Consider the following 27,721-nt stretch of genomic DNA (forward strand, 5'->3'; position numbering starts at 1 on the left):
ATTCATGTCGGAGCGTAGCGCGGACGTCGAACTCTGGTCCGTTCACGGCGTTACGAAATCAGGAACTTTCGAGTCCGCGTGTGTTACACCACACTGAATTTCTAAGAATGTAATCTTAAAGTGACGATGAAATTGTTAATTTAATTTTGCAGCGCAGCGATCATCGTAATATAGACCACTCTTTTATCAGATGTCGAGATCATACAAGATCTTTAGTCTTCTCTGATTTTCCATCCTCCGATTTTTCATCCTCAAATCTCCGATCTCTCAAACGCTAAACGAGAAAATTAATACTGTCAACATTTATCGCTTCTGGAGCGTTCTATGTGAACGGATTCTGTTCAATCGTTTGAGCTCCATCTGCGCTAGAAAGCACCAAGGATAAATCCGCCCACGGACAAGCGAAGCGGTTCGTAGTCGCGAAACGGCAGTGTTGTGAAATTCATTAGCGGCTGAATGCAGGCATGCAAACCTGATCGCGAGAGTCTAATCTTATTGCTAAAACTGCTACTTAGATAGCGTATGAAGAAATGAATATCATACGACTCATGGAACAACTCATTAAATGCTGTCCGCCTTATGCATTCACCCATTCATGCATAAATTCAATGATACAGAAGCGAGAATTTGTATAATATTGATTCGCGATAAAAAAATCACATTCGTTTTGCAGAGAACAAACAGGATGTCTAAATAGGTATAATTTGAGATTGTTGAATCACCTTCTCTATTGGAAGGAACGCCATATACTTTCGCTGGAAGAATCAAGAATTGAGAAATTTCACAATTAAATTTCACTCTGAGTCTTAAATGCTGTTTTCTTCAGTTACAGATATCGTTTATTGTTCTCGTTATCGGTCTCTGCTTCTATTTTACAACATAACGCAAATATCTTATAGTAACCGATCATTACGCCGAATGCTCTGGAATTATTTAAGTACTAGATTGGGGCACAAGTATAATATATTTTATCGATTTCAATGTTTTCATCACTATAATTGAGTAAATTGAAATTGGAGAAGGTATCGACAATAAATCATTAGGCAAAAAATTGCTTTCCATCGAAATTTGAGATTATCATTTTTTTTTAGCAATAAAATACTACGAATATATATATATATATATATATATATTTAAGAATATGATTAAAATACTTCAAATTTAAAATTCTAAACATTCGAGAAACTTTGTCTCAAGTTTTGAAGATTTGAAAATTCAAGAATAATAAAGAAATTGTTTTGAGTATAGCGCAAGTTTTCAGAAAAAAAGAAACACGTTCACCGTCTATTGGTGCAGTGAGACTGTGAAAGCACCCTAAGGCGCAAAAGCGAACTGTGCGCGGCCAAGCCGCTCACCCCGTCCTCGACGGCGGTGGTTCGTCGTCCGCACACGGCCTTCGGAAATGGGGACGTTCGCTAGCAGTCTCGTGGATCCGAAAGAGGAACGGCGACAGCGACACTGAGAGTTAGATAGAACGAGTAAGAGATAATAAGAGTGAAAGAGAAAGATAGACATAGGGAAATGTGAGAAAGGCAAGAAAAAAGAAGGAAGATTTCGTTGGGCGAGAATATCTTCACAGCACACAAGGGGATAATTTTCACTCGGTATTTCGTTCGGTCATTGCGAATAACCATCCGAAGGAAAGAAAGGAGGTGGAGAAGACAGGATGGAATTAATTTAACACATATAGGTGTATGTATACATACATATCCGTTTCTCCTTCTATGGAGCAGAGCTCTGCCCGCCTTGCCATCGGGGCGCAATGCACTCTCGGCTCGGCAAGACCTTGTCCTGGCCAGTGGCTTTCAACGGATTACGCTGTTCTGAAGCAGAGTGTCGGCGACATTATGTGATTACGCATCGCATGCAATCTAACTTTGCCATTTTATACAATCCGGAGAGCGAAATACGACACGCGAAGCCATGTTAAACGGATTCTGAAGCCAGCAATTAAATCATCTAAAATGAGATATGGATGTTGAGCATTAATTGCACGATAAGCATGCAGGTCTATGATGTTTGTCCTCCGCTCTTTCTTCCCTACCCCCTTTTTTGCACTCCGCTTTTCTTCCACGATAACTCGGCGCTACGAATAATTCTCATGAATACACAACGTGGCTGAAATGGCGTAAATATATTACGCGACAAATATGCCGTGACAGAATAACGACTCGACAGGGACACGGGTATCCGAATAAATCAATGGCGACACCGAGGCCAAGATTGAAAAGTAGGGCTGAAAAGCTGCGGAAAGAAAGAAGTTTGCATTTTTTTCCGCGAGTCATGGTTGCGGCAATACAAGTCGCCACGACGCGAAAGTTGTCTTTCGCCTCTGCGTTATCATTGTCGATGACGTCCGTTCGTGTGTGCGTCTGTGTCCGATGTCCTTTCAAACCCCTTAATCGCAAATGGAATATGCGCCCCCGATTTCGAAGGCCGATCGGGCAACGCACTGAGTGTCGGTCAACGGAATGATCTGTTCTAACCGTCGTTCTTAAGGCACTCTCACACCAAATCACTTTTTCCTTTTTGGCATCCTCTATATATCTAAATTAGATAGTTGTGCGTCTTTATCTTTATAATTATTAACATAGCTCCATTAGATTATAACTATTATTTATCTGTCAAAAAATTATATAACTATTTTATCTGATTAACGATTACGAAATAGATACTTTGCGTCATTCATTAAATGAATCTCAGTGAATTCTCTTCCTTATCACTTTTCTATTAAAATATTAAATATACCTATAGACGTATGAAAGCACTTGTTTATTTCTGAGTATTCAATGGGTATTTAATATGAAAAGTAGATGATTCAAGTTAAAAGATAATTGCCGAGCTACGTCATTCTCCTCATTGTTCTTTTCCTCATCTCTAATCAGTCGATTTACTGTACAGCTACATGATACTCGAGAAAGCATGCATCGTGCAGCTGAATGCACAGGTTGACTCGGCTGGGTTGAGTGAGTGAGCGAAGATGACGTCAGAGCACGGTTGCAGCGCCCTAGATCGAGGGAGGTCACCGTGTGCAGGCCGATGGCCCGCCGAGGTCGTACCCTCGGTCTCTTCGCGCCGAGTACGCTTTTCGTCTAGCCGTTTCTAGGCTAGCTTGGGTTACGTCTCCAGAACGTGGGAGGCCGCCGAGTGCAGCCTCGGAAATCCGATATATCAGCTAATGTATAATGCTCTAGGTCATCCAGGTACTCTGAGAAGTGACTATCTCTTGACCACAAAGAGATAAAAAAAAAAATGTTCGTTTTGTCCTCTCTTGTTAATAAAAGTAGTTACCCTTGAATTTGAACTTTTCTAAATATATAAGATTTTAGTAATCCTAAAAATAATCCTAAGAAATTCAAGAGGCTCTCTGTAATTTCTACGATTTACCAATAAAAAACTTTGAGGTATTCGAAGGAACAAACAGAAATCTGAGAACTTGAACCATTGAAAATTTCAATTTCAAACAATTATATGAAATTAATTACAATCCTGGTTAAATGCATGTATATATACGGGGCGTTTGTATTTAATAAAAAGAATCGCCCTGCCTTGCGGAGACAATCGTCATGCATGAGCGTTTGATCGTGGAACCGCGGTGAAGGGTGAAGAGAACCTTCTGCCAGTGGAACAATGTACCGCCGTGAACTCTCGGCGTCTCTGTGCCACCGCGGAATCGCGTGTCATGTACGTCAAGTGCAAAGATGCATTCACTGCAGATGCTCGCGCGCGGGCATGCTTGTCCTGGGAGAATCTTCAACAAAGATCGCTGCGATCTGCCCGCGTTTGCATTTACGGATGCGCGAACAATCGTTGTTCACATATTTAAGAAGATAGCAGAATTAGATAAGAAAATCTGTTTGCTGATTAAATAAAATGATTCATGAATAAAATCAATGACATATCTATACTCTGCTCTTTATTTATAAATTGTCTTGAATGAAAAAAAAAGAATAAATAGATATTATACATGTTATATATCTTAATTATAGATCTTTCCTATTTAGTTTTGATTTATTCTTTCCATTTGCTATTATATATCTTATTATATATGCTGTGATAATTAGAGATTCATTAATAGCGGAACGCGATTACGCTACCATGAAATCTGATAAATTGAAATTCGCAAAACTGAATTTTTATCACAAGTACACGCAAGCGATGCGATAGAATTCCACTTATCCTATTTAGCAAATAATTATTATTGGAACGTGCAATACGCGGGAGAGGAAGGAGATCGTGACGAAACGTAATTGAGCTATCTTTTTTTCCTCCTGAGGTTACACTAGAATTTACGCGTCACTTATGCTCGACGTATAATTTTCCCGGAGAGCTGACGTTGTCGAGTATATATTTGTTAGAATTCTCTGTGCGCGCGCTTCAAACTATACATCGGTCGCATTAGCGTCAGTTTAATCTCTTGAGCGGGTGTGGCGCAGTACAAAGTGCAACCATTTGTCATTTGGGAACTCTTCGAATCACGAAGCAATTGTTGCGAGCGATCGTATCCTTTCTCCAACTTCGCTTTCAAGACGGGATTCAATACACACACACACACACACCTACAGTTCCTCCCTTTATTCTCATAAACCTGATTAAAATTTTAACGATGGATGATATCTTGAACATGAACGAATTACATTTCATTATAGATATAGTGCTCTTTTAAAAGTCATGATTTTAAGCGCAATCGACGAATAAAATGCAAATCAAATTCTTGCGATTGGCAATCACAATTCACACATACGGCACTTGATTTATGAACGCTTTAGCAATTTTCAATATAGAAACCAGCCGTCCCTTTTTCCTACTATGCTCTACATACGCTACGGATAAACGCTCGGATTAACTCCTTCGTCCAAGCGAAACCCGTCTTGCTTAATCTCATTCTTCTCATATTTATTCTCGTCAAATGCATTTATTCGGAATGCAAAATATTTTTATTTCACAATTTTAACGTCATGAAATATTTATGCATAATCTCCATGTATAAATGCACAGACTAAAAAAAATATTAAAAATATTTACAGTTGTATAGTTTAGAAAAATATATTTGTTTGTACAGAATTAAATATTTATAAAAATTACACGTAACAATTTTTAAGTTAATAAATGATGGTTTATAAATATACCGATACGCTGTTAAAAATAAAATGTTAATTTTAGCTTAAAGACGTATAATGGATTTTCTGAGATACATGAAAATGTTAAAATTAACATTTTCTTGTACAAAAAACATACGTCTTTAAAGTAAAATTAACATTTTATTTTTAATACAGTGTATCTATGATAAAATATTACTAACTACAATTTAATATACGATCTATAGAGAAATATCACCTATGGTGAAATCGATGAGTTAGGCGGCTTGCACGTCGACAAGCGAATGGGTACGCTTATGGTCCTCGGCATACCTTAATCCGCTCCAACAATCCTTGGCAGACCATCATGACGTGTCGCAAGCGCTAATGTATTATCAGAACAGGCTTTTTCCGTACGCTCAAGCTTGAAATCTGTTTTCTACCACTTCCGGTGATGAACTTAAAAACTGTCAAATAGCATTACTTCTAGTAAAAAAAAAAGGGATAGATCAAATTACCCTAACAAACTATGTTTACCAAAAATAAATTCCAGCAATTTTCGTTTTGGATATCGTTAACTATAGATGAGATGATGGCTATATCATACATCAAAATCTTCACATGATTCCATTAATATATCTATGCCTTGCACAAAAGGCAACGGGATATTAACGGAATCAAGCGGTGCCATATTAGCAAAGTCTGCGCGCGCAAAAATAGCAAAGGGTCACCGGCCCAACGAGTGAATCTCGTCGAGAAGAGGTGGGCGATCAATTGCTCGCGCGCAGATCATGTTTACCTGCGCACGACTGCGTTCCGTGACGAATGAACCGCGTATGCAATTTCGATGCAGCTTGTCCTAGTGGGCGGACATTCACCCCCGCGAGTCGAAGATCGCCGATCAGAGGCGAGGTTTCGCGAGACTTCTGAAGATTAGCCGGATACTTAGTTATATTGCGAAATTTTTCACTCAGATTTAGAGTCTTTTCGCGCTCCCTTCTCGACAGCGTAGAAATGAACACGCTCGATGATATATGACTGCACATTTGTCGCAAGAATCAAATACGTCTAACGAACTGGCATTGCCTTTCCCCCGTGTTAAACGTTACTTTTTCTAAGACTTCTTCTATCGATCGATACAGACTATTACAGCAAAAAGTGCACTTGACTCAATTCTCGTTCTCGAAGCCTTCACACAATTATACTTAAATTTATTACAAATATTTTGTTGCGATAATATAATCCTTGTGCCTTATATTTAGATTTTATTGTATCTTGTACTGAATAAAGATATGCCGTGACCTGCCTCTGAATATTCCAACGCCGCGTTCTCGGCTGGCGCGATCGACCTCGACGACGGAGAACGGAGGACGTTGCACTTTGACCGTATCTAATATAAGACACTGCACGCGAGTATAAATACGGCGACTAATAGGGTTGACGAAATCATTAGCGTATCGCTACATTTTCGTCGACGCTTTCATACCTATTCGAAAAATATCCTTATAGACTTGATAGCTGGATTTAATATTTTAAACAGAGTCTTTTTTTTATCTTTTCTGTTAAAATAATATCATTACGTATGTGTGATAATTTAACTGCATTTTATTTTTGCCTATTCGATAACATTTTAAATTAATTATTAATTTTATGAGTTTTTTGAGAAAACGCTCCAATATATTTTCTGTCACCTTTTCGAAAGAATGGCACATTTTCGAGAAGTTCACATATCTTTTGCTTTAATAATTCTAGAGTAGATTTTAATAGCTATTATTCTTGCGCAGGCGTGTGCGTGATAATTGCAACGCGTGAAGACCGTTATGTGCGCAGTGAAAGGACTTCATGCGTTTGAAATTAAGTGTAACGTTATAAGTATTACGAGGTAATAATGTCGCATTACTATTCACTTCTTAATGACAACACTACGCTCTGATATTAATAGCCAGGATTAAATGACCGAAGCAAACCCGAAGGTAAAATGAAAAACGCATTTACGAAGTAACAAACAACGAAATAACAAGAATAAAATAACAATGCGCAATTAAAAAAGTAGAATAGAAATTTGATTTGTGTACAATAGAAAATAAATGATAGTACGTACATATCAAATTTTTATTAGAGACAAAATCAAGATGAATTACAGTTGTTTCTCAATGCTATAAAATTATTCTCACGACGATATTTTTGTGATATATCGTAATGATAATCTCATAAATAATATTTTTGAAGGAACGTTCAACTTGTATTCTGTTAATTCATTGTATCAGTTTATAGTCGAGTAGTTTGATTGGACGCTTTCGCAAAATGTATCTTATCTTCGCCTGTATCACAATTAACAGCATTACTACATCATCCGGGCCACCTAAGGCAGCCGCTTTTTATCAGCGGAACAGATTGGCAAGCATAATGATAGTGCTACTAGCGTCGTGCAACCGAAACTAGCTGGTAGTGCTGGTACAGCGTTTCGACAGTCGCATAAATCCGTGGTTCGATCGATCGATAAACGGCGCGGCACGGCACGGACCGTTGCGAGGCGGTGAAAACGCACTTACGACAGCACGGCAGTGCGCCGTTGACAGCCAGGGGTGAAGGAACTTTATCTGACTGGCGACTATCCGGTAGCGTAACGTCTGGTATAACGTAATGCCTGCTAACGCATTACGTAGAGAAGTTACGACGTCTGGCTTTCTGCACTTTCGGCCTAGTTCAGGCGAGACGTATCCTATCTATCTATCTAGCTCTCTAAAGAATTTCTTCGCGTCTTCTGTTTTCTCCTGGCGCGTTTGGTAGGGTCGGTTCTCTGAATTCTATCGCCGTCTTTTCGCGTGCGGTAACAAAAGTCGTTTGACCATGTAACAAGCTTATGCCATGCTCGATCTATTTGAAGCTCAGGAATGCGCGCCATTTAAAAGTGAATGGAATTCAACAGGAGTCCAATGAAGTACAATATAGAATTTACACATTATATACTTATATTTTTTACTTATATTTTGTTGGGACATTACCACTTTCGTGAAATCGATTATTTTTTCCATTTATTTAATAACTATACTACGAAAACAAATTTATTATATATTTAAGCGCTAAAGATTCAGCTCGATCCCGTTTAGGGCCTTTATTTCATATTTATTCATACAATAAATTAAAAAGGCTTAGATACTTTGTTTAATATATATTAAAACAGATTCAACAATTAGATATGTGTATAAAATAGTATAAAAAAAATAAATACTTGACACTGCATGACCGTTCGCGTACTTTTTACTTTTATTATATCGAAATATAAACATTTTGGCCATAAGCTTAGGCCATTTTTAATACAAAATTATGCAGAGAATGTTAATTACACCTTACCTAAAAAATCATTTTATAAATGAGTCGCAAAATTGGGTATTAAGTACATGTTTCGATAAAAGAAACTCCTATTTTCGCATGATGTTGAAGATGTCAAAAAAAATGAATTACAATAACGTCCGGTGAAGACACCTTGTCGAATAATTGATGACATATTTGAAATTCAATGTCACATCGTGATAAAAATGTTAATTCATATGTCTACTATAAAACACATATTCACCCATCACTTATTATTAAAGATGAAAATTATAAATGAGAAAAATTTCTTTTTTTTTTTTAACTTACACAATATACGATTTACGAACGAATAATTCGGATGGTTTGACACATATGAATTAACATTTTTATTACGGCGTGACATTGAATATCAATATGTCATCAGTTGTTAAATTCAACGAGGCATCTTCATCGGACATTAATGTAATTTTTTGGTACCACATTATTATGTAACAACAAGAGCTTTTCTACCAAACATGTATTCAGTATCTAATTTTACGACTTATTTATAAAATGATTTTTTATATAAAATGTAATTAACGTTCTTTATATAATTTTGTATTAAAAATGACCTAAACTTATAGTCCGAACGTTCATATTTTGATATAATGAAAGTAAGAGACTTACGAATAGCCAGTGTCAGATCCTTATACACATTATTCTTTTCATATTGTTTTGTTTAATATTGATTAAATATTTGTGTATTTCATTTACCATATAATGTTAAATTGGTATTGTAAGACTTAATGGAAATTTTTATCGACGAAAGTATTCTTCTTTAATTAAATTAGAGCAAATACAGAATATCGCATGTAAGAATCAAATAGATTCAATTTGCAAACTCGCAATTTCATGAATTACATTTTTGACACTGTGCGCGCAGATGTAATAGATTAAATGACAGACCAATGGTGGAATTTGCACTGGTCAGCTTTCCCTAACGTCTGCAAATTCAGAGAGCTTCGCTTACTTGGTCAAACTATTGTTTGCGATACGGTATCCAGACGACTATGTGTTTGCGTGTGCTCGCATGCGTCTGTATATATCGTATTGTTGATTGAGAATGGTGCTGATTGTGTAATGGAAAATTGTAGGCCGAACAATGTTGATCGTGAAGAACGCGAAAAGGAAGGGGAAAGTGATAGAAATACTTGCTGAAGAACATAAGATTTATGAGATAGTTGGCGGACGGCTACAGATATTATTACATTTATAAATTCTTTTTAGACAGTTTATTTTGATAGAAAAAGAATGTTGTGTTCATATATAAAAATTAATTTTTAAATTGAATGAGTTAGGTATATCGAGTATGACGAAGCTTACCTTATTATTGCAAAAAGTCGTTTATTGCACGAAATCTATATAAAAATGTTCGTTCAAAAAAAATTCAACATACATAATCTCGCCTCGTTTCCAAGTTTGGATGTAGGATAGACTTTCCCGACCTAATCGTTCCAGTCAACCTACCTCAGTAGCCTACACTCTTATAGTTACATTGCGAAAGAAGTACGAGTCCTAGTTACCCACATTCTGTGCCAGATATTGGTTGCTAATTAAACAATTGACTTCAATATAATTAATTCAGCGTTCCTATTTCTTATTTGAGATTTCCTAGAACTAACAATGCAAATGGCACATAGGAAAGATTCTACCAAAATAATGTAAAAGAGAATTACCTTTTAAATACATCGTTTTACTATTTCACGTATTTTTTTTGTTGTGAAGAAACTATTTACATTCATACCTATGTTTATTGATATTCACAATTTATTCGTTTAGAGACACAAATATCTGTATTATATACCTAAATTTAAAAAACTATGTGTTTATCTATTTCTCGTTCGTTCTCGAAGTGCAAGCCGTGCTCGCAGTATGTCTCTGCAATACACATTACAAATACATGGCGTGGGACAAATTGTGGGTGATAGAAGTGATAAAAGTGTCCGTCATGGTAGTTTGGTTTGTTTGTTCGGGACTTCGTAAAATGAATAGAAATAGAAAGGAAACGCTAGTTTTAAATCGGCGTAATCGACGCGAGATATTCAAACATCTATGCACTTTCTCAATAAGCATCGCACGTGGGTGTGAAACTGTGAGTTTCGTAATTACAGGTTTACTTCTAGGACATTATCTTGCACGCGTATCAAACGGTGCAAACTGCACCTGAAAAATTTCTTACGAATGGTGGGCAGTTATTGCAACGCGGAAAGTGTCCCACGCGAAGTCCGCTAGGCAGCTGACATAGACATCTATTCTGACCGACTGCATATCTCAGCCTGTCCATTGTCTGCATGCAAGTAGGCCTGCATGAGAATGCAATAAAATCGTCTCCTGTCATTGATATGCGGACCACGCTTAAGATGAATTTCAGTTAAACAAATTGCAATCTTACAGAATTTCTTTATATACTTTCTTTTCAAGACATTGTCTAATACTAAATAATAATATTCGTGTGATGTCTACTAGAGAATAGACTTTTATGAGCAGTTTCCGTAATCGCATCAAGACATTGGATGTTAATGCATTTTTTATGTAACATAAATTATGTGTTTGTTAATTCTAATTATAGCGCTTTTAAATATAATAATACGATGAAAATGTATGAATATATTTAGTTCATGATTAAATCTTTACAATGTTGGATGTGACACGAAATAATTTTTTCAAAAAATCGAGAAACAAGAAAAGACCAAAAATGATTTTGCATAATATAATCTCAATGAACAGCGCAAATAAATTTGTAATTAAATACGAGGTGATTAATGCAATAGCTTTTAAAATTATTTGTAAACTCTACTTTAAATATAAAAAATTTTACTTCTCGACGTAATAAATTTTAATTGTCGATGTAATAACGTTTATACCTAATTATTTTAAAAGTGCAAATTCTTCCAATGTATCGAAGTTAATATCAACTACATATTAAAACACCTCGTAATTATATATTTCCAGGCCATAGTTAGGGTAGGTTAGGCCTCAACTGTGCTTAGATTACGCTGGCATCCGTGCACCGTTGTCCGCTTTGGTCCCACCACTTACCTGTGATCCAACTTGTGTTTTCCGTAGATGTAATCCACGTGTTCATGCTGCGCGCACACGCACGCGTATCCGTTAGTGCAAGGGTTTAAACGGCTTTCACTCTCTAAGTGTTGGTGAGTCAACGATAACTTGGCAGGGAAACATACTATATTCCCCGACTGTATACCACATCCAGGGCCGTAACAAGATCAACTCTTTGACGCATTTTTTAATTGGAGATTTAAACAGATTTTAATTTTTCGGCGAGAGAAAAATGTATATTTTTATCTAGTGCGAAACAATAATCTACACGATTCCTTATATTTAAATGAATATAATCGATTATAATTTTCGTCAACTTTTGAATTAATGTCAATTTTCAAATCTTCAAAGTTAGCTTAAATATAAAAGCATACAAATGTATTTTACGGAAACTTCTATGAATCTCGAAGAGTCATGTATGACAAACTAACTGATTGAAACATTCAATCGTTGTAATCTTGTTAGTGAAGTTTGAAACAAGTTTTCGTTATATCGTTAAGTGGTCAATGTAGTTTGGTAGAATCGTCAAAGCATAATAAAACCTAGGTCAAGTGTTTGCTGGTTGAGATCCTTGATCCTAATGACGGGTCAACCGTGCCAATTGATTGTAAGAATACAGCGATTCTGTTCCGAGGATACAATCGTGCAAGTTTGATCTCAACTGGATAAGATTGACTTTGACTACGTCCTGTTGCTCTGAGAACAACGCGCAGCAATATCTGCGTGCTGCAAATAAATCCTTGAAAGTGTATGACATTCCTTCAAACAATTATATAGCTTAATTAAAATAAGATTACGAATCACATGTTGGAATCACTCAATCTAATCCTCAATAAAAATATGAACCATAAATTTAGCAAATTACAAAATAAATACAAATACAATAATACATTTTTTTGTTTAAAAATATCTACAAAGTTTACGATACTATCATTTTTTTTCTTTGGTTTTTTTTCATATTTTATAATATATAAAAATATATTTGATAGCTTTCGAAAACACACAAAAAGATTACGCAGAAAGGAAAATGACTCGTCTGGTCTAAGGATGAATCATCTGATTTTTTAAATCGCAATCGAAATCTCCTGGATCGCGTAGTGAATTCCGAAAGCTAATTCTTCAGAGCGGGTGATCGAGCGCACGGGGTGGACGCGCGGCGGTGGCACTTCGGTGATCTTCGGCGGCTCGGTGCGCAGGCGCCACGGTGCGGCGGCACACCACGCTGCGAAGAACTCACTCGCGTACTGCATCGCACGGCACACACAGCACACCAACTAATCAACGAACCACGAGCGCAGATCAGCGCCGATTTATAGGTACAGCCACGCGGTCGCGCCGACAGCTACAACATAACAACGCGACACAGACATAGTGTATCGTCCGATGAGGAGAGGTGTCATCGAAAAAGGGATCGAAAGGGACAGTGATCGAATCTCCGATTTCCGGATCACAATCACCGATTAGGCGGACAAGTGCGTGGCTATACCGTTACGGGTTCGTTAAGTGAGAATTGACTTGCCACGGTTGCTGTCAGTGAGAACGGGACAATCTCTCGCATGTCCTCGCGGCGTGGCATGTTCTTCAACTGTTCGTTGTTTACGTTCGGGTGGATGCGTCAGCGGGAGACGCGCGTCGGAGAAATATAGCGCGATCATCAAGGGTGCAACACGCGACTTTTTCCGGTGCTGGGCGATGACTGTGCAGAAGGTCAAACCACGCGGTACCGCGGCGGAGGAGCAACAACCCTCGGCGTCAGACATTCTCTCACCATCGGGCGAACCCCATGAGAATGACAAGGAGCAATCGACGCGAAATTGTTATCGCGGGACCGGTCCACAGGACAGCGAGAATCTCTTGGGATGCGTCTTGGCCGGTAAGTGATAGACTCTCGACGAAAGGGAGAGTTCGCCCCCGGGCAATGCTACAGCACGCTCTATGTTATGTCTAGTTCGTAGGCTTTAAACCGCTAGTACACCTAACGGAAACATTCCTAACGTAACACACAGATCGCTATTCTCATATAGGAAGGAATGGAGAAAGAGAGGCGTTTTCACTTTCCAGCGCGGGCAAGAATGTAGGTCGCGGGGCCCGGGACGAGGCCGAGTTCGTTGCCCTCGGTCGGCGGCCTTCCACTCGGCGCTCCGGCAATTTTTCTCCGTCTCTTTCTATCTCCCTCTTCTCTCGTTTTCCCCCTTCTCCGCCTGACTATACTCGTGCACACCACATACACACACATCTCTCGTTCGCGGTGTCGGCACTAGCCTAGATAGTGCGAGAACCTCTCTAGAGTCTCCCACCCTCTTTCACGCATACACACGTACGGGCGTTTCCTCCTCTCGCTATTCTCTCTCTTTCTCTCCATGGTCTTCCTACCATTTATTTCTCTCATTCTGTCTCGCTTCTCTTCCTCTTGGCAAATCGCGCGCTCGCGATCTACCATCTCGTTCTCTCTCTTTCTCTCTCTCTCTCTCTCTCTCTCTTTCTCTCTCGACACCGACAGGAAAGTGGGTCGACGGGGCCTTGGCGCGAGGCTAGTTCGTTCACCCTGCCTGCCCCGTAACTGGGGCAAGATGAAATTAACCGAGCAGTCCGACCCTCCGTCCCTCTCCCTGTCTCACCGTTCGCCAAGTAGAGCCGTTGGTGAACTCCGCGACTCATGTGGCCAATCGCCGTCGGGCCAGTTCAACGAACTCCAACTGGGTCTCCCCACCTGCCCCACTACCCGGTAGCTCTCCCACTCCAGTTTAGCTATTCGACGACTAAGCCTCCCCACCTACATCCACTAGCGAAGGTCACCAACACAGCCAAACATGTCTCGTCGACGCGTCGAAGAGTGGCCGAACCACTCGTATATACACACAAGAGAGGCATGCGTGACGCGTAACTTTGCGAGAGAGCGAGTATACACGGCGACGACGGCGACGATGAAGGCGGCGATGGTACTTGGGTGACGTACGTATGTACGTACAAACGTACGCGCCACCGTTGGCCTATCATCGGCTGAGAATTCTCGTCGGCGTGGGCATTGTTACGTAACCGTACACGATAGTGAATTACGATGGTAAACTACCTACTCACGAGTCCCTCTCGCCACAATCTCTCTTTTCTCCCTCTCTCTCCATCCCTCCTTTCTCATCCTCGCTCCCCGACTGTCTTCACTATACATGGAGAAAGTACCAACTAGCTGCTTCGCTGGACCGTGATCACTCTCGCTGCTAGAAAGCTTTCACCGTTTCTTCGTATGTCGCGAGTGGTCATCCTCTCGCTGCTTGATGCATCGTTATTATCATCTTCGGAGCACTGACCTACCCCAAGCGGCGCGTGTACAGGGTGGACCGTTAATTGCAATGACTGCAGACTGCTAAATGTACGCGCTACGTGCGTTGTATTTAAAATACGAAATAGTTTATATCTGACATATATATACTATCCCCCCAATCCTAAATATTTCTTTCCAATTTTCCATATAAAGTCATATTTACACTCTATGTTTATCGACGCTTAATAATATGTACAGCTTAGTTTTCAATTTATTATCGAATTTTGAAATTTAATATTTTCAGACGAAAAATATCTCAGAATCCGTATCTCTAAATCAACATTTATCAAAAAAAAAATCTGCATTATTGACGTTGAAGTAAAAATAGCAAAAGTAGCTACTTCAGAGTGTCATCAGTGCGTTTAGATTCTGCGAAAAAGGAGAGATCGACACCTGAATTTGACGAAAGAAAGCCTATGTCATAATAATAAAATCGTATATCCTTGGCTGGATATTTTCTAATTGCGCTTGTGCGACTGTTGGCTAACCTCAAAAGCAAGACGCGCGGGCAATGGCCTGGCCTCCTCCCGGTCCCCAGTGACCTCGATTGATGCACGGTGTCCTCTCCCAGTCCACCTTCTCCCTCCCCTCTACTCCCACCCTACACCCTCTAAGCGGAGCGTTGACTCGACATCGCCCAATCAGAGGCCAGTTCGTCGACTCTCCGGGCTGCTCTCTCGGGGTCGTTCTAATCTCGCAACGTCCCTACGCCAAACTGACGAGAAGCCCGATAAGAGTACGATCTCGCTCATCCTCTTTCTACATACATGCACACGCATCTCTTTTTCTTTCCTTCTCTCTGTCTCACTCGCTCTCCCCCCCCCCTCCCCTCCCTCCCCGTGTCTCTTCCCCCTCCTCACTCTCTCTCACTCACTCTCTTTCTCTTCTCGCTCCCTCCTCCATATTGCCTTTCTCTCACTCCCTCCTGCCACCGAGGTGAACAACCTCAAATCATGTCGGCACTCTTATCGCTCGCGAGCTCGGAACCCTTATCGAATAAACGCACGTTCGCTGAACCACTGGCAAAAATGACAATTTTTCTTGATCACCCTGCGTAATGCGAATGCTCATAAGACGCGTTTATCCTGTATTAGCGCATGGAGTGGGAACACATAATACTTTGAGGAACCGACGACCCAGTTTGACTAGTCACAGTAAATATCAACGCTTTTGTCAAGAGGCTCGATACAGATAGTATCACTCCATTAGAAAACTTGCTTTTCTAGTAGTCTCGAAAGCTAATAATAAATAAAACGAACTCTGTTCGTTTAATGTTTTTAAATCAAGATAGGTTTCTCTTTCAATAAGAGAAGTTGACGATATTTCTAATAGTTGATCAATCAAAGATAATAACGTGATCTCTTGATTTATATTTTTTTGTCAAGTGATACGTTTTACACAGAATACATCGGAGTGTCAACACGCGCGAGTAAACAAAAAGTAGCGAAAAATATATGACAAAGAATGAAATAGAAGAAAGAGAGTCATCTTATTTCTCGTATGCGTATTTCCCTTTCATTGGCATCCGGACGAACCACCTTCGCCGCTGTCTTAACTTCCTAGCCAGACCACTCTTACTTTCTTTCTGGTGAACCGTCTCGTTTGGTTCATACTAAGAAAAAGAAAGAGTACATTTCTAACATGTTACATTTTCTATTATGTTGCAGCGAAATATCTTGTTTGAATTTTGTTATGCGAATTGATTGAAAGTCTCGGTGTGTGTCATTTCACCATTTTTCAATACCTCGCATTTCAACATAACTATACACTTTATTTATTTCGTTCGATTAGATCAGCGAGAAGTGAAACGAATAACCATTTACGATCTAAAGTATTTCACGGAAATTCAAACTAAGCGATTACTCACGCGTCCCAACCCTCGGAACTTAGGTGGTGTGGGGAAAAGGTCGTGGGGCTGAAGGGAGGGACGGTAACCTCGAGGCCAATGAACTCTGACCCACCAACCAGTCCCGGTATCGTTCATCCCTCCCTTCGGTGCTAAGTATAGCATTTCTACCAACCTGTCGTCCTATGCTACAGATATTATATCCACCCCAACTTATGCACTCCTCCCCCATGCCATAGTTCACTCATCTCTTCAAAAACTCGTTAATTCCACTCTTCTTGCTACGAGCTTAATGCAAAGTACTCCTGTCTGTTATAAAACATCTATTTCAAATGGTTGTATCTGAAGATTTAATCTCATGTGCGATTTTTCTAAAAATATAAGAGAGCGATAATGTAAGATATGATAGATATTACTTATTAACTTTAAGGATTAAAGTACCATGCTTATAATAACTGTCTGTTAAATATTGATAAATATATAATCATGAAGAGAGAGGATACATATTAATGAATAAATTCTATGCTATTTTTTCGTAAATAAATTTTCTTAAATAACATATACAATACATTTTTTTGACAAACTACCATTATGTATGTCTAAAGCAAAAGCAGAGGGAGATTCGCGAGCGTCGAGGTCGCGAGGTCATTGACCGCCGAGGGTGGCACTCACCCTAACTAGGCCAGCAGATCTGTCTTTCTCTTTCTCTCCCATCCCCCTTTCTCTCGATACGCCCTTCCTTTGGTTTCTCCCACCCGATATAATCATACCCCCACCAGAACATGCAACCTCTCAGAGACGGGTTCTGCTATTTTCGCGGGGCCACTCGACATGGATATACACGGGCCATCTACGTTTGGCGGGATAATTTGTGCTATCGAGGTCATTCCACCCTGCTTGGTGGAGAATGAAGCTACTATTTCGCCCCACTATATCGCTTACATCGAGACTTAATCCTTTTCTTTCTGCTGAAAGCGAAAATATCTCATGTTACTATGTCGACAATGATGATATTTAATATGTACTTCTAGTCATCTAGCTTTTGTCAATCAATCTCGGTTGGATACATATGAAACGACAATAATAATGATTATCCATATACAGATTATATTACCTAATAATGTGCGTAATTTTGTATCAAAATTATTAATTTTAAATACATTTAACAATCTGTTTCTCTATAAAATTAAATAATTTATTTGCATTTTTTCTTTCAAATAGTTTCTTTAACCGTTATGACTAATTATAATTATAATTACAATAAAACGGATAATTAAACATATATATAAAATGTAACACATATATGTTACATTTATAGATAATGGCATACTATTTATTTGAATAAACGAACGTACAGGGAGTGTCGGAAATACGTTAATGAGTCAACCATAAGTGCATATGTACGCATCTATTAACAATAAGTGTCCAGCTGATTATATAATCCAGGAGCTATCAAAGGAATGTTGGATTGATTCTGCTAGGACTCGATTTTATATAATTAAAACTTTTTGAAAGATGATAAAAAAAAAAGATGCTGCTACTAGCAGTAAAAAATCATAGCAGTAGATTTATCGATGACTTGTAGGACTGAAATGCCATGCAAATTGAACACACAGCTGGTAGGATGCTTTGTCGGAAACATCTGAGTGATACTGCGATACCTTGTACCTCACATATATTTTTGCTAAAATGACACTGCCTAAAGCATTACATTACTTTACTCGGTGGATCTTTTGTCCTTTTGTTATGACATGAAGTAAAAAATGATCAATCGTGATATAGAAATGATCTTTTAGAAGTGATTTTTTCCCGATGATAGAAAAAGAAGAAAAGAGATAAATATAAAAAGAGAGCAAAAAGTATTGGAGCACATTTACAATGCTTTCTTTTTCGGCATAAAAGTAAAAGTAAAACTTTTTTGACTGCGGACGTGCAAAAAATTCATCAAAATTTTGGGAACTTCCGTCAGGAGTTTAGAGTTTTCTCGCAGCAACTCTTTTTTTAGAGCTGTTACTACATGCTATTTTCTCTACCTGTAATAGTTCTCTCGAGATCAAACAAGGTTACTTGAACTTTTTTTTCTATTGTTCTGAAAGAATAGATCATAAATAACAAAAATATTCCGTCCTCGTAAATTTTTTTTAATTTTTATAAAAAGGAAAAGATCTTATTTTTTACTTCCCCTCCCCACACACACACACACTTTTTCTCTCTCTCTCTCACACACACCCAACAAACAGCAAAAATTCATTTTAGGGGCCTGTTGTGTGATCTCGTATAGACCGATATTCATAGTTAATTTACTTAACTACAGTTTTAAAATATCATTAAAAAAGTCGCATACTGGTATCTTAAGATAGTCTTCAAATAAGAACGCGCGGCTTATGAATATCACTCCCTTAATCTTTATTTTCTAGATCTCTCGTAATTTTCTCTAGAACGGATGGTTTATATTCTATATCTAGATTTTTACTGAATCGTCTTTATCATTATCCTTTAGTCACTATCGATTTGAAAGATATCACAGATATTGCAACACGCCTGACCCGCATCGATTTGATTGATAACGATATCAGAATCAGCGAACCATGCGTCACTATGAGAAAATCAATCAAATGTTATTAATGTTTATTAATTGTTCAGCGTGCATAAAAAAAATCAGATTAAGCTGTCAGTAAAATAACGTGATGCGTGTTTCTCAGAGAGAAAGTTATAAATCTTAAGATTTGATTTCAATTGCAACACTTTCACTAAATTGTGTTTGCTCTTTGTCTAATAATATACTAATCGTATTTATCGCGTCGTACGTGGGCTTCTATGCTTTTTAACATGCACGTGTCTTTACATTGTAAGTGATTATCATATCTGTGGCTAATAAAATGCATCGCACGACGGTTAACCGTGACGTGTAAACACTTAATCACTTCGCCGAGTATCCACCGAGAACGCATTCAGCTTAGAAGGGGAAAAATATTGAATCACGATCGAGAGGCAGCGTGAACGTCGAAGGTGCGCATACAGAGCGATTATCCTCGTTCGATGTCGATGAACCACTTGACGCGGATTCCGGCTTCGAAGGACGCAAGATCGCCGATCCGCGACGAACTTCACGTACAAATCAGCCATTATATCGACGAATGAATTTGCATACCCGTTTGTTTCTTACACGACGCTAATCACACAAATTGCAACTATTGGGCAAGTTATAAATATGATAATAATTCGTTGCATAATGTCGCCGCCTGCCGATAAAGTGATACGATCGATATGAAAGCTAGGCGCACGATAATATGCGAGTTGCTCCACAACTGTCATACTTCTTTTCAGTTAGAAATTTTTTAATTATCTAAGCGTGCAAAAGCTTACGCAATACGAAAAAAAGATACGTTATATTTATTCATACATTCCGTGCAAACACTGCAAACTGATAGGATAATAGGATGTTCGCATAAAATTTGTTGAAGACTTATTATTGTCCGCTATGAGAAATATACATATATATGCATATTTCGCAAAGGAACATAGTTGTACAGTATATTATTGTAATTTGTATATTTATCCTTTGTGGATAATTTTGAGTACTCCGCAAGCAATCGATGTTACGGCAACACATAATCGGGGGTAGGTGGAGGTTGGTGCGTCGAATCCATGTCGCGGTTGACCGGGTTAGGAATCGTGGTGAGATCGTTGCCCCAACGACCCGATACCGCCAACCCCGGGATCCGTGGTGGTATTTCCGCGGGAGAACGGGAGGCCGGAAACGAGCAACGCGGACTGATATCTCGAACGTAACAGTAAATTTTACACATTTCATTCTTATTAATGTCGTTGCAAAGAAATCATCTAAAATCATCTAAAATGAATTCTTTTTGTTTACATACACATATTGTTAAAAACGGCACTTTCTACAACTTCGTATAAAAAAGATATAAAAATAAAAAAGAATTATTTTTTATGTATATATAAAAAAATAAGAAATGTTTTATATTTCTCGTAGATCAAAGCTGAAATTGTTCTCGTGTTGAAAAGCATTGTTTTTCCGTCGAGAGTGGCGACACTTACAGAAGACATCGTAAATGTTATTTAACAAAGCGCAGGAATTTTATTTAGTTTTATCGGAATTATTTAGCTAGAGGAGTCATGTAACCACAAGGCTCTTAATATGGTCGCTTGCTTTCACTTTCTGGTAGCTGATTGATATCACTGCAATGTTTTGAATCATTTCCACAGATTCTTCAAAGATTTTCGTAATATATGTGTTTCATGGATTTTTTTAAAAATAATTAATTTTTTGAATAATTAAAATAATAATTTACTTAATCATGTGGAGACGTTATTTAATGCTTACTATAACTACTATTATACATATATGATCATGATAAATGAAATATGAAAACATATATACGTCAAGCACAACAGCAAAATTTTCATAATATAAAGTTATTTTGACTAGATATAAAATTAATCTCATTTCGCTACAATCTCTAAAGATATCGACTATTGACGGTAAAAGGCAAATTTCGTCAGCAAAAAGCTGTTTCATAAACGGAGATTGCGGAGAAAGATAGATAGATAAATAAAGAGAAAGACGAGAGAAAAGAGAGAAAGGACGAGAGAGACAGAGAATACATGTATGTTACGAGCGTCTGTCTGTATGTGGAGGCATGCGTCAGTGATCTCTCAAGGCCTTCGCACATTAGCCGTTCGGTAGCGTTCGCAACGTCCCACTTTCCTTCGCGCACGGTCAACGACCTCGTAGATAGGTGTAGTAGGTGCTCCAAGGTGGTACACTACATACGCGCGCTCGCGATTCTATCCGTTCGCGTTACAGATTGTTTCAAAAAAGGATATGCCAGCAGCAAAATATTATCTTCGAAAACGAAACAATAAACCGATGCGATTTCACGCAATCGTGCGAACGATTTATTATCTGAGCTCACAGGAAAAGTGGAAAGGAAAAACTTCGGTGCGAAATTTTCACGAACGTAATCTGATTTAAAAAGGATTATATACTGAGATTTATTGAAATTATATTAACTTATGCTAATGTTGCAATTCCGAAAGTTACACATTATTTCTAAACAATTCCTTTTACGTAATGCTTTCAGTACATATGGTTTTTACGTAATGTATCTGTTGAATATTCCTTTTAAAGCTGAAAGGATTAACGTATCCGAGATGATTTCAGAAAACGATATTTCATCGAAATGTAAAGTACTAACAAAAAATGATACTATCAATGAATTAGTAACGCTACAGAATATATGTATACTTTACAAACATCTGGAATGTCATAAATCAAAAAAACATAATTAACCGAACAAAATATAGGTAAACCGTGACAAGGATTGAAAAACGAGGCTAATTTGTTTTGTGAATACCAACCATGCAGCACAGAGACTACAAAGGAATACCCTCAAAACATTCGGAGCATGTTTTAAGGACGTTTCTGTGGATTAAGTATGTTATTTTGGAAATTTTTTCTCGAAAGGATTGAGAATAACTTACATACATCCGATGATGCATGTTAGTACGAAATATAATAAATGAAAGAATTTTAATAGGAAAAATGTAATTTTATGTGTAACTTTATGGAACTGATAAACAAAAAATGAAAAACAAGATATCGCTTCTACCTAGAATTTTGAGTCATCCTATATAAAAGTGCGCGAGTGTGCGATACGCACACGCATGAAAAAGGACTTGACATATATAATCACGGTACAGTTCGCGTGCGATCCGAGTGAAGGCGCCACTGCCTTTCGCGAATCTCCGAGGAAAAGTCGGTACGACAGAGAATTCACATCTCGCGAGTCGGTATCGATAAAACAATCGAGATAATATTATAATCTATATTAAAAAGGAATTTATTTCTATTTTTCGAAAACATGCGATTTTACTTTTTTTTATCAACTTAACAAAGTAATATGTTTTCATATCTAAAATGTAACATCGGTTACAAAGAAAATAATTCTATAGACGTTAGATTTAACGAGTTGGATTAAGTTTCAGACTACAATAGTCCAGACTTTGTATTGTGACAACTTGCTTCGAACATTTTAAAGAGTTGCAATATTTGCATTCTAGAACTATGTTCAAATCTTCACCAGAGTGCCATCTAGGTATCACTTTATTCTTGTTCGCTAAATATTAAACAAGGATAAAATGATATCGAGAAAGCAAGATACCTCGGATAGGAATTCAAAGAAAAGTCCCGAATAGTTGTTTACATTACTATTATAATTTTATTCTACTATGGTATTTTTTGATGCTCCGATTTAAACTGAATTTTTATTGATGTACGAGTTTTATTGTAACCAAACGTCACACGTCACACCGAACGTTTGACTGCGTAACAGCGACATATCGAGAATGAAAAAAACAAAGTTTAAAAAGGAGAAAAATTATTTAAAGCAGTGACTTGAACAGATGAAGCGAAAGGTCGGTGAATGTAGCAAATAATTAGAACGCTGACTTGCGCGATATATTGACGTCAAGTCGCTTAAACCTTACGCAATACCTATAGATGAACGCATTTCTGCATATGATATCTATTTTTAGTTGATCAGTGTCGGGGGAGTGTCCCACTTGCGATGGCGGTATACGGTCATACAAGTTTGTGATAATAGCGAGAGATATGAAGTATTACCTGCATGAAATTGACATAACTTAATAAGAACTTTTGAACCGATTATTATCTTTCGCTAATACGTACAGGTTTCGTCGTATAATTATATCAATTAATACATTAACATTAAACTTTTATCTTTTTATTATAAATTGATTTCGACTGCCAAACACTCACGGTACTACTATATATATCGCTACACAATAATTAATTATATTAACAAAAAATAAAATAACATTTAATGATACTTTTCTTTTCATTAAAACGCTGCCCTCCCCCCTCTCTCACTCTCTCTCTCTCTCTCTCTCTCTCTCTCTCTCTCTCTCTCTCTCTTTGATACTTATTAATAAAAAACTTAGATGATGGTATCGATTAACATCGTTCAATGTATCATTGTTCGTACGTTTAATACTAACAGTCTGTTGTTAGTTATTGATGATTTCCGCTTATAGCCTTCTATTCTATTCTTATCCTCCGCCGCCGCTATTTCTCGCAGGGTTTATATCGCTCGTAAACAGACGTTATAAATGTGCATCAGCAATTTGCGGAATCTAAAGATTGCGGAAAGTAAAAGAAGGATCTATGTCGTAATCTCATTGTCATTGAATTATTAATTAAAAGTATATTCTTGTGAGAGACATGATGAAAAGTTCTATATCGTGTATAGCGGGGAGTAACTCAATTTTCATTTTATTCTAACCAGCATATACGCATCCTTTATTCACTCTCTTATTCCATTAATTCTACAATTTTCCAAAAAGAATTAAACCCACATATCCGCGTTGTGTTAAGCTTCCCCTAAATAGCGTGGGCACATCGACGCCTGCGCAAAATGCCCCGCGTTCATCCCGCGTTTCACCCTGCCGCAACATTCATGGTCGTATCAACCCTCGAGTACGCATTAACTTTCCCGTCGTGGTGGAGCAGTGTTTTAACTCGTTATCAGCACGAGTATGTCAACAATCACGATGCGCGATGACGCGAGTGAGAATACGACTGTTCGCAAACCGATCATCAGATACAACAGCTTGGATCCGATCGTGATCATTGAGACGACCGCTATTGTAATCACCGAGACGCAGAAAGCTGAGAGACGTCATCAACGCGTCAAAGGTTCGTCCTTTGTTCATGTGATAAGGTGTCTAATAAATATACCGGCTTTAGTAGCACGATATCACACGTTCACATTCCAAATGACTGAGAGTTTTCGAACAAACGTGAAAAAATGCTCATTTAACGAGTTGAAACGTAGGTAGTGTCGGTTCCATCTTGTCGATCCTGCCGGCATCTCGTATCTCTCCTATTCGTCAATATGATAGAAAATTCTATTATTTTTTACTACAATTATTGTTATTACTCTTCTTATTACAAGTTCTTGTCCCGACGAGGTCATTTCTTTAGAAGGATGCGTTGTTCAATATTGCTGTTCCGCGCAGGATCGGTCGTAGTAGACTGATGTAGGATTGGACTAGTCTAATGATTCTTGTTTCATATGATGTAATACTAAAAATGCATATTTCTTGATATGTAAATTATACATTTTTTTTTCAGTTATAAGCCAAGTCATTATAGTGTTGAAGGCTTATAAGTTCTCGCTATTTATTTACACACAATTATGATCGTTTGCTTTCAAATATATTTTTATTAATATTGGAGCAGCCGTCGTTGATATTCATATTATTATACTATTTTAATATGCTAAAAATTATTACAAAAAAAAATTTGCCGATTATATAAATCTTCTATCGTTGATCGCGTTAATTATGGGCATATTAAAATGAATTCTGTCACCTCATTATGATTATGGAGTTTAACTTTTGTTTAAATCATCCCGTCAATGCACTTCTCCCAGCGAAGGATCATACCACTTTTCAACTGGACACATTTAGAATATGCAACTTGCTCCGGGAAAAGGTTTGACACTGAGTCGTATCGATTTTACCTCAAGCGGAGCTCACGTGCTCGTTGACATTGACATTGTTCGCGGGCTTGCACGGATGCGGGCCTGCCATCTGTCGACCGCGAACCTTACATGTACCTGACGATTAAGTTACACTGTGTACCACACGATGGCAGTGGTATCGCTCAAGCTATCGTTATTATAATCTTTTTAATTTACAAAAGCAGGAAAAAAACTTATTTTTTACGTAAAATACATTTTTATTCACACGCTTGCATAAGAAAAAAATATTCTTATTATTATCGATATCCTAAGATTTAATTCTATGCAACTCGATTTCCTTTCTAAATGCACTCAGATCTTAGGAAAATCTTTTTTCTTTTTAAATTCAATGACTGAACACAGCTTCCTAAATGCCTAAAAAAAATTTCACTTATTTATTAAAGACCTCTACAATGGAGTGCTATCTAAATGAGCTCTGCCTTTTCTCCTTTTATCGCATATCGGACTTTCTCATTTCAAGGATGCATCAAAATTCCACAAATCGTTCGCAAAGCTAACAAGCACTACTTTTGTGTTAATAATCGCATTTTTATCAGGCCAGTCCGCTCTCGCTGCAAGTGCGAGATCAGACATGTAATCTCGATGCAAAATTATGCTCACTATGTCCCTGAGCGCGCCGAGAGAAAAAACCGTCTAGCAATAATAGATGCGAGAGTGTACCACTCGTCGCGCAAGTTTCGCAATTGCTCGCAAAGGCTCATGGCCGTTGTTCTATGGCTATGTTGACTGAGAGGTCTACGCCCGCTGTCAATGACGTACTCTTTCCTATAATAGGTCATATATATTCATTTGCGTTCAATTTATTTATCGATCGATTGATTCATTATTATCGTCGAAAAAAATTGCAAATTGGCCGTTTTAGTAATCTTATCAGTATCATTGAAGTTTCATTAACCGCGTTAAGACGCGCATGAAGGCGCGTTTGCGACTTCTATTTCTTTTGTTAGACGCCTTAGAATCCTTAGATGATAAAAATCCAAAGATTCTCTACGGGAGGCGCGAGTGAGTCGAGGTGAGAGTGCTTTCACCTTTCTCTCTGACGTTGTCTCTCTTCTCAGTCATGCGACTCGCCTCTCGCTCGCTTCTCTTTCTCTCTCCCCTTGACAGCTTTTACTCTCGATCGCTCGCTACCTCTGCCACTTGGAGAAAGCTGCAGCTCTGACCTCGCGCTCGCGGCGACATTTCTTCTTTCTCATCTCTCCCTCCCTCCTTGCTTACTTGAAGATCCTCTCGTACTTGTTGTCATTTCGATCCACCTTCGGAGTTGCGTCACAACTCGCGGCTTCTCATATACTTCGCCAGGTTTTATCCGCACGTGTGACACCTTTTTCGTCTGCTTATATAAACACATTACCGAACTTCATAAGCGCCTCTCTCGTAAAGTTGAATGGTTTCTGGCGGTTTAACGCAAACGATTAATCAACCACCAAATACACATTAATGAGTCGCGTTTCGTCACATTTTGCAAATATTCTTTTTTTTTTTTTTAATCAAACGGTTTTTAAATCTGATAAATTCTTGCTTAGACAAAAACAGGAATATTTCTCATTCTTATATTCTATGTAATTACATTAATTAAATATGAATTTTAAAAAGCAAAATTGTATAGAGATGTAGATACTCTAATATACGTATATCGAAAACACGAACAAATGTATTAACAACTCTCATGTTATTTTTTATCACTATAATCTTTTTACGAGAGTAGTACAGCGATGTATTTTAACAATTTTAAATTTACTCAATATTTCTCAATAACGATTAAATTGCTGAGACGAAAGTTCAATGAAATTTGAACATCCTTAGAGAAGAGCGAAATTTTATCGCGTCGTCTCGCAAGTGAGGCGATCGTTTTTACAGTGAAGCGTGTTCAGCGTGGTATTGGGCAATCGGACCTCGGCCGTCCTGGATGTCGGCCGGTAACCCCGGCCGAATCAAGGCCGCGGTACACCGACGCTGTCGGCTCTTACTTTCACGTGTTAGACTTGTGCTTGTTCTACTCCGCGTATCGATGACGACGTTATGTCAACGTGCAAATCAACCTAAATACTTGATCACCAACGTGACTCGACTTAAAGAAAAATTGAACTTATAATCGGAGAATTGTGAAAAAGTATTAAAAAGATTAAATTACTTTGGAAGATGAGAAATCATCTCTTACATCAGATTTCTTTTTGTCTCTCGGCTATTACGCACCTAACACGAATAACTTAGCACTGCTTACGTCAGAAGAGACGGCGGCGGCGGCTGCCGGAGAACGCCTCTCCTCTGGCATTCTGTTAACTCCACGGTAAACAGTGGTTTGTACTCCTCGTGTCAGCAACAGGCGCAACCAGGCCATGCCTACGACCCGATGGCCTTGCTTTACGCGTTGGACCGCGTCGTCTTGCGAAACCTGCTCGATTATTTTCGATCGTACCTCTCTTCGTCTATCTTGTTTTTGCGACACCTACTTTTATAAAATGGCGAGCGT

The 27,721-nt window shown here is 38.2% G+C and overlaps 1 protein-coding gene across 1 annotated transcript; it reads left to right on the forward strand.

The window, feature by feature from the left end:
- Positions 1 to 13,184: 13,184 nt before the first annotated feature.
- On the forward strand, positions 13,185 to 17,611 carry LOC108781420 (uncharacterized). The gene is made up of 2 exons (XM_018549372.1): positions 13,185 to 13,365; positions 17,454 to 17,611. Exons 1-2 carry the CDS (start codon positions 13,185 to 13,187, stop codon positions 17,609 to 17,611), a joined length of 339 nt encoding a protein of 112 aa, XP_018404874.1.
- Positions 17,612 to 27,721: the final 10,110 nt, after the last annotated feature.

The sequence above is a fragment of the Cyphomyrmex costatus genome, unplaced genomic scaffold (assembly GCF_001594065.2).
Source record: "Cyphomyrmex costatus isolate MS0001 unplaced genomic scaffold, Ccosl1.0 scaffold815, whole genome shotgun sequence".
Classification (NCBI taxonomy): Eukaryota; Metazoa; Arthropoda; class Insecta; order Hymenoptera; family Formicidae; genus Cyphomyrmex; species Cyphomyrmex costatus.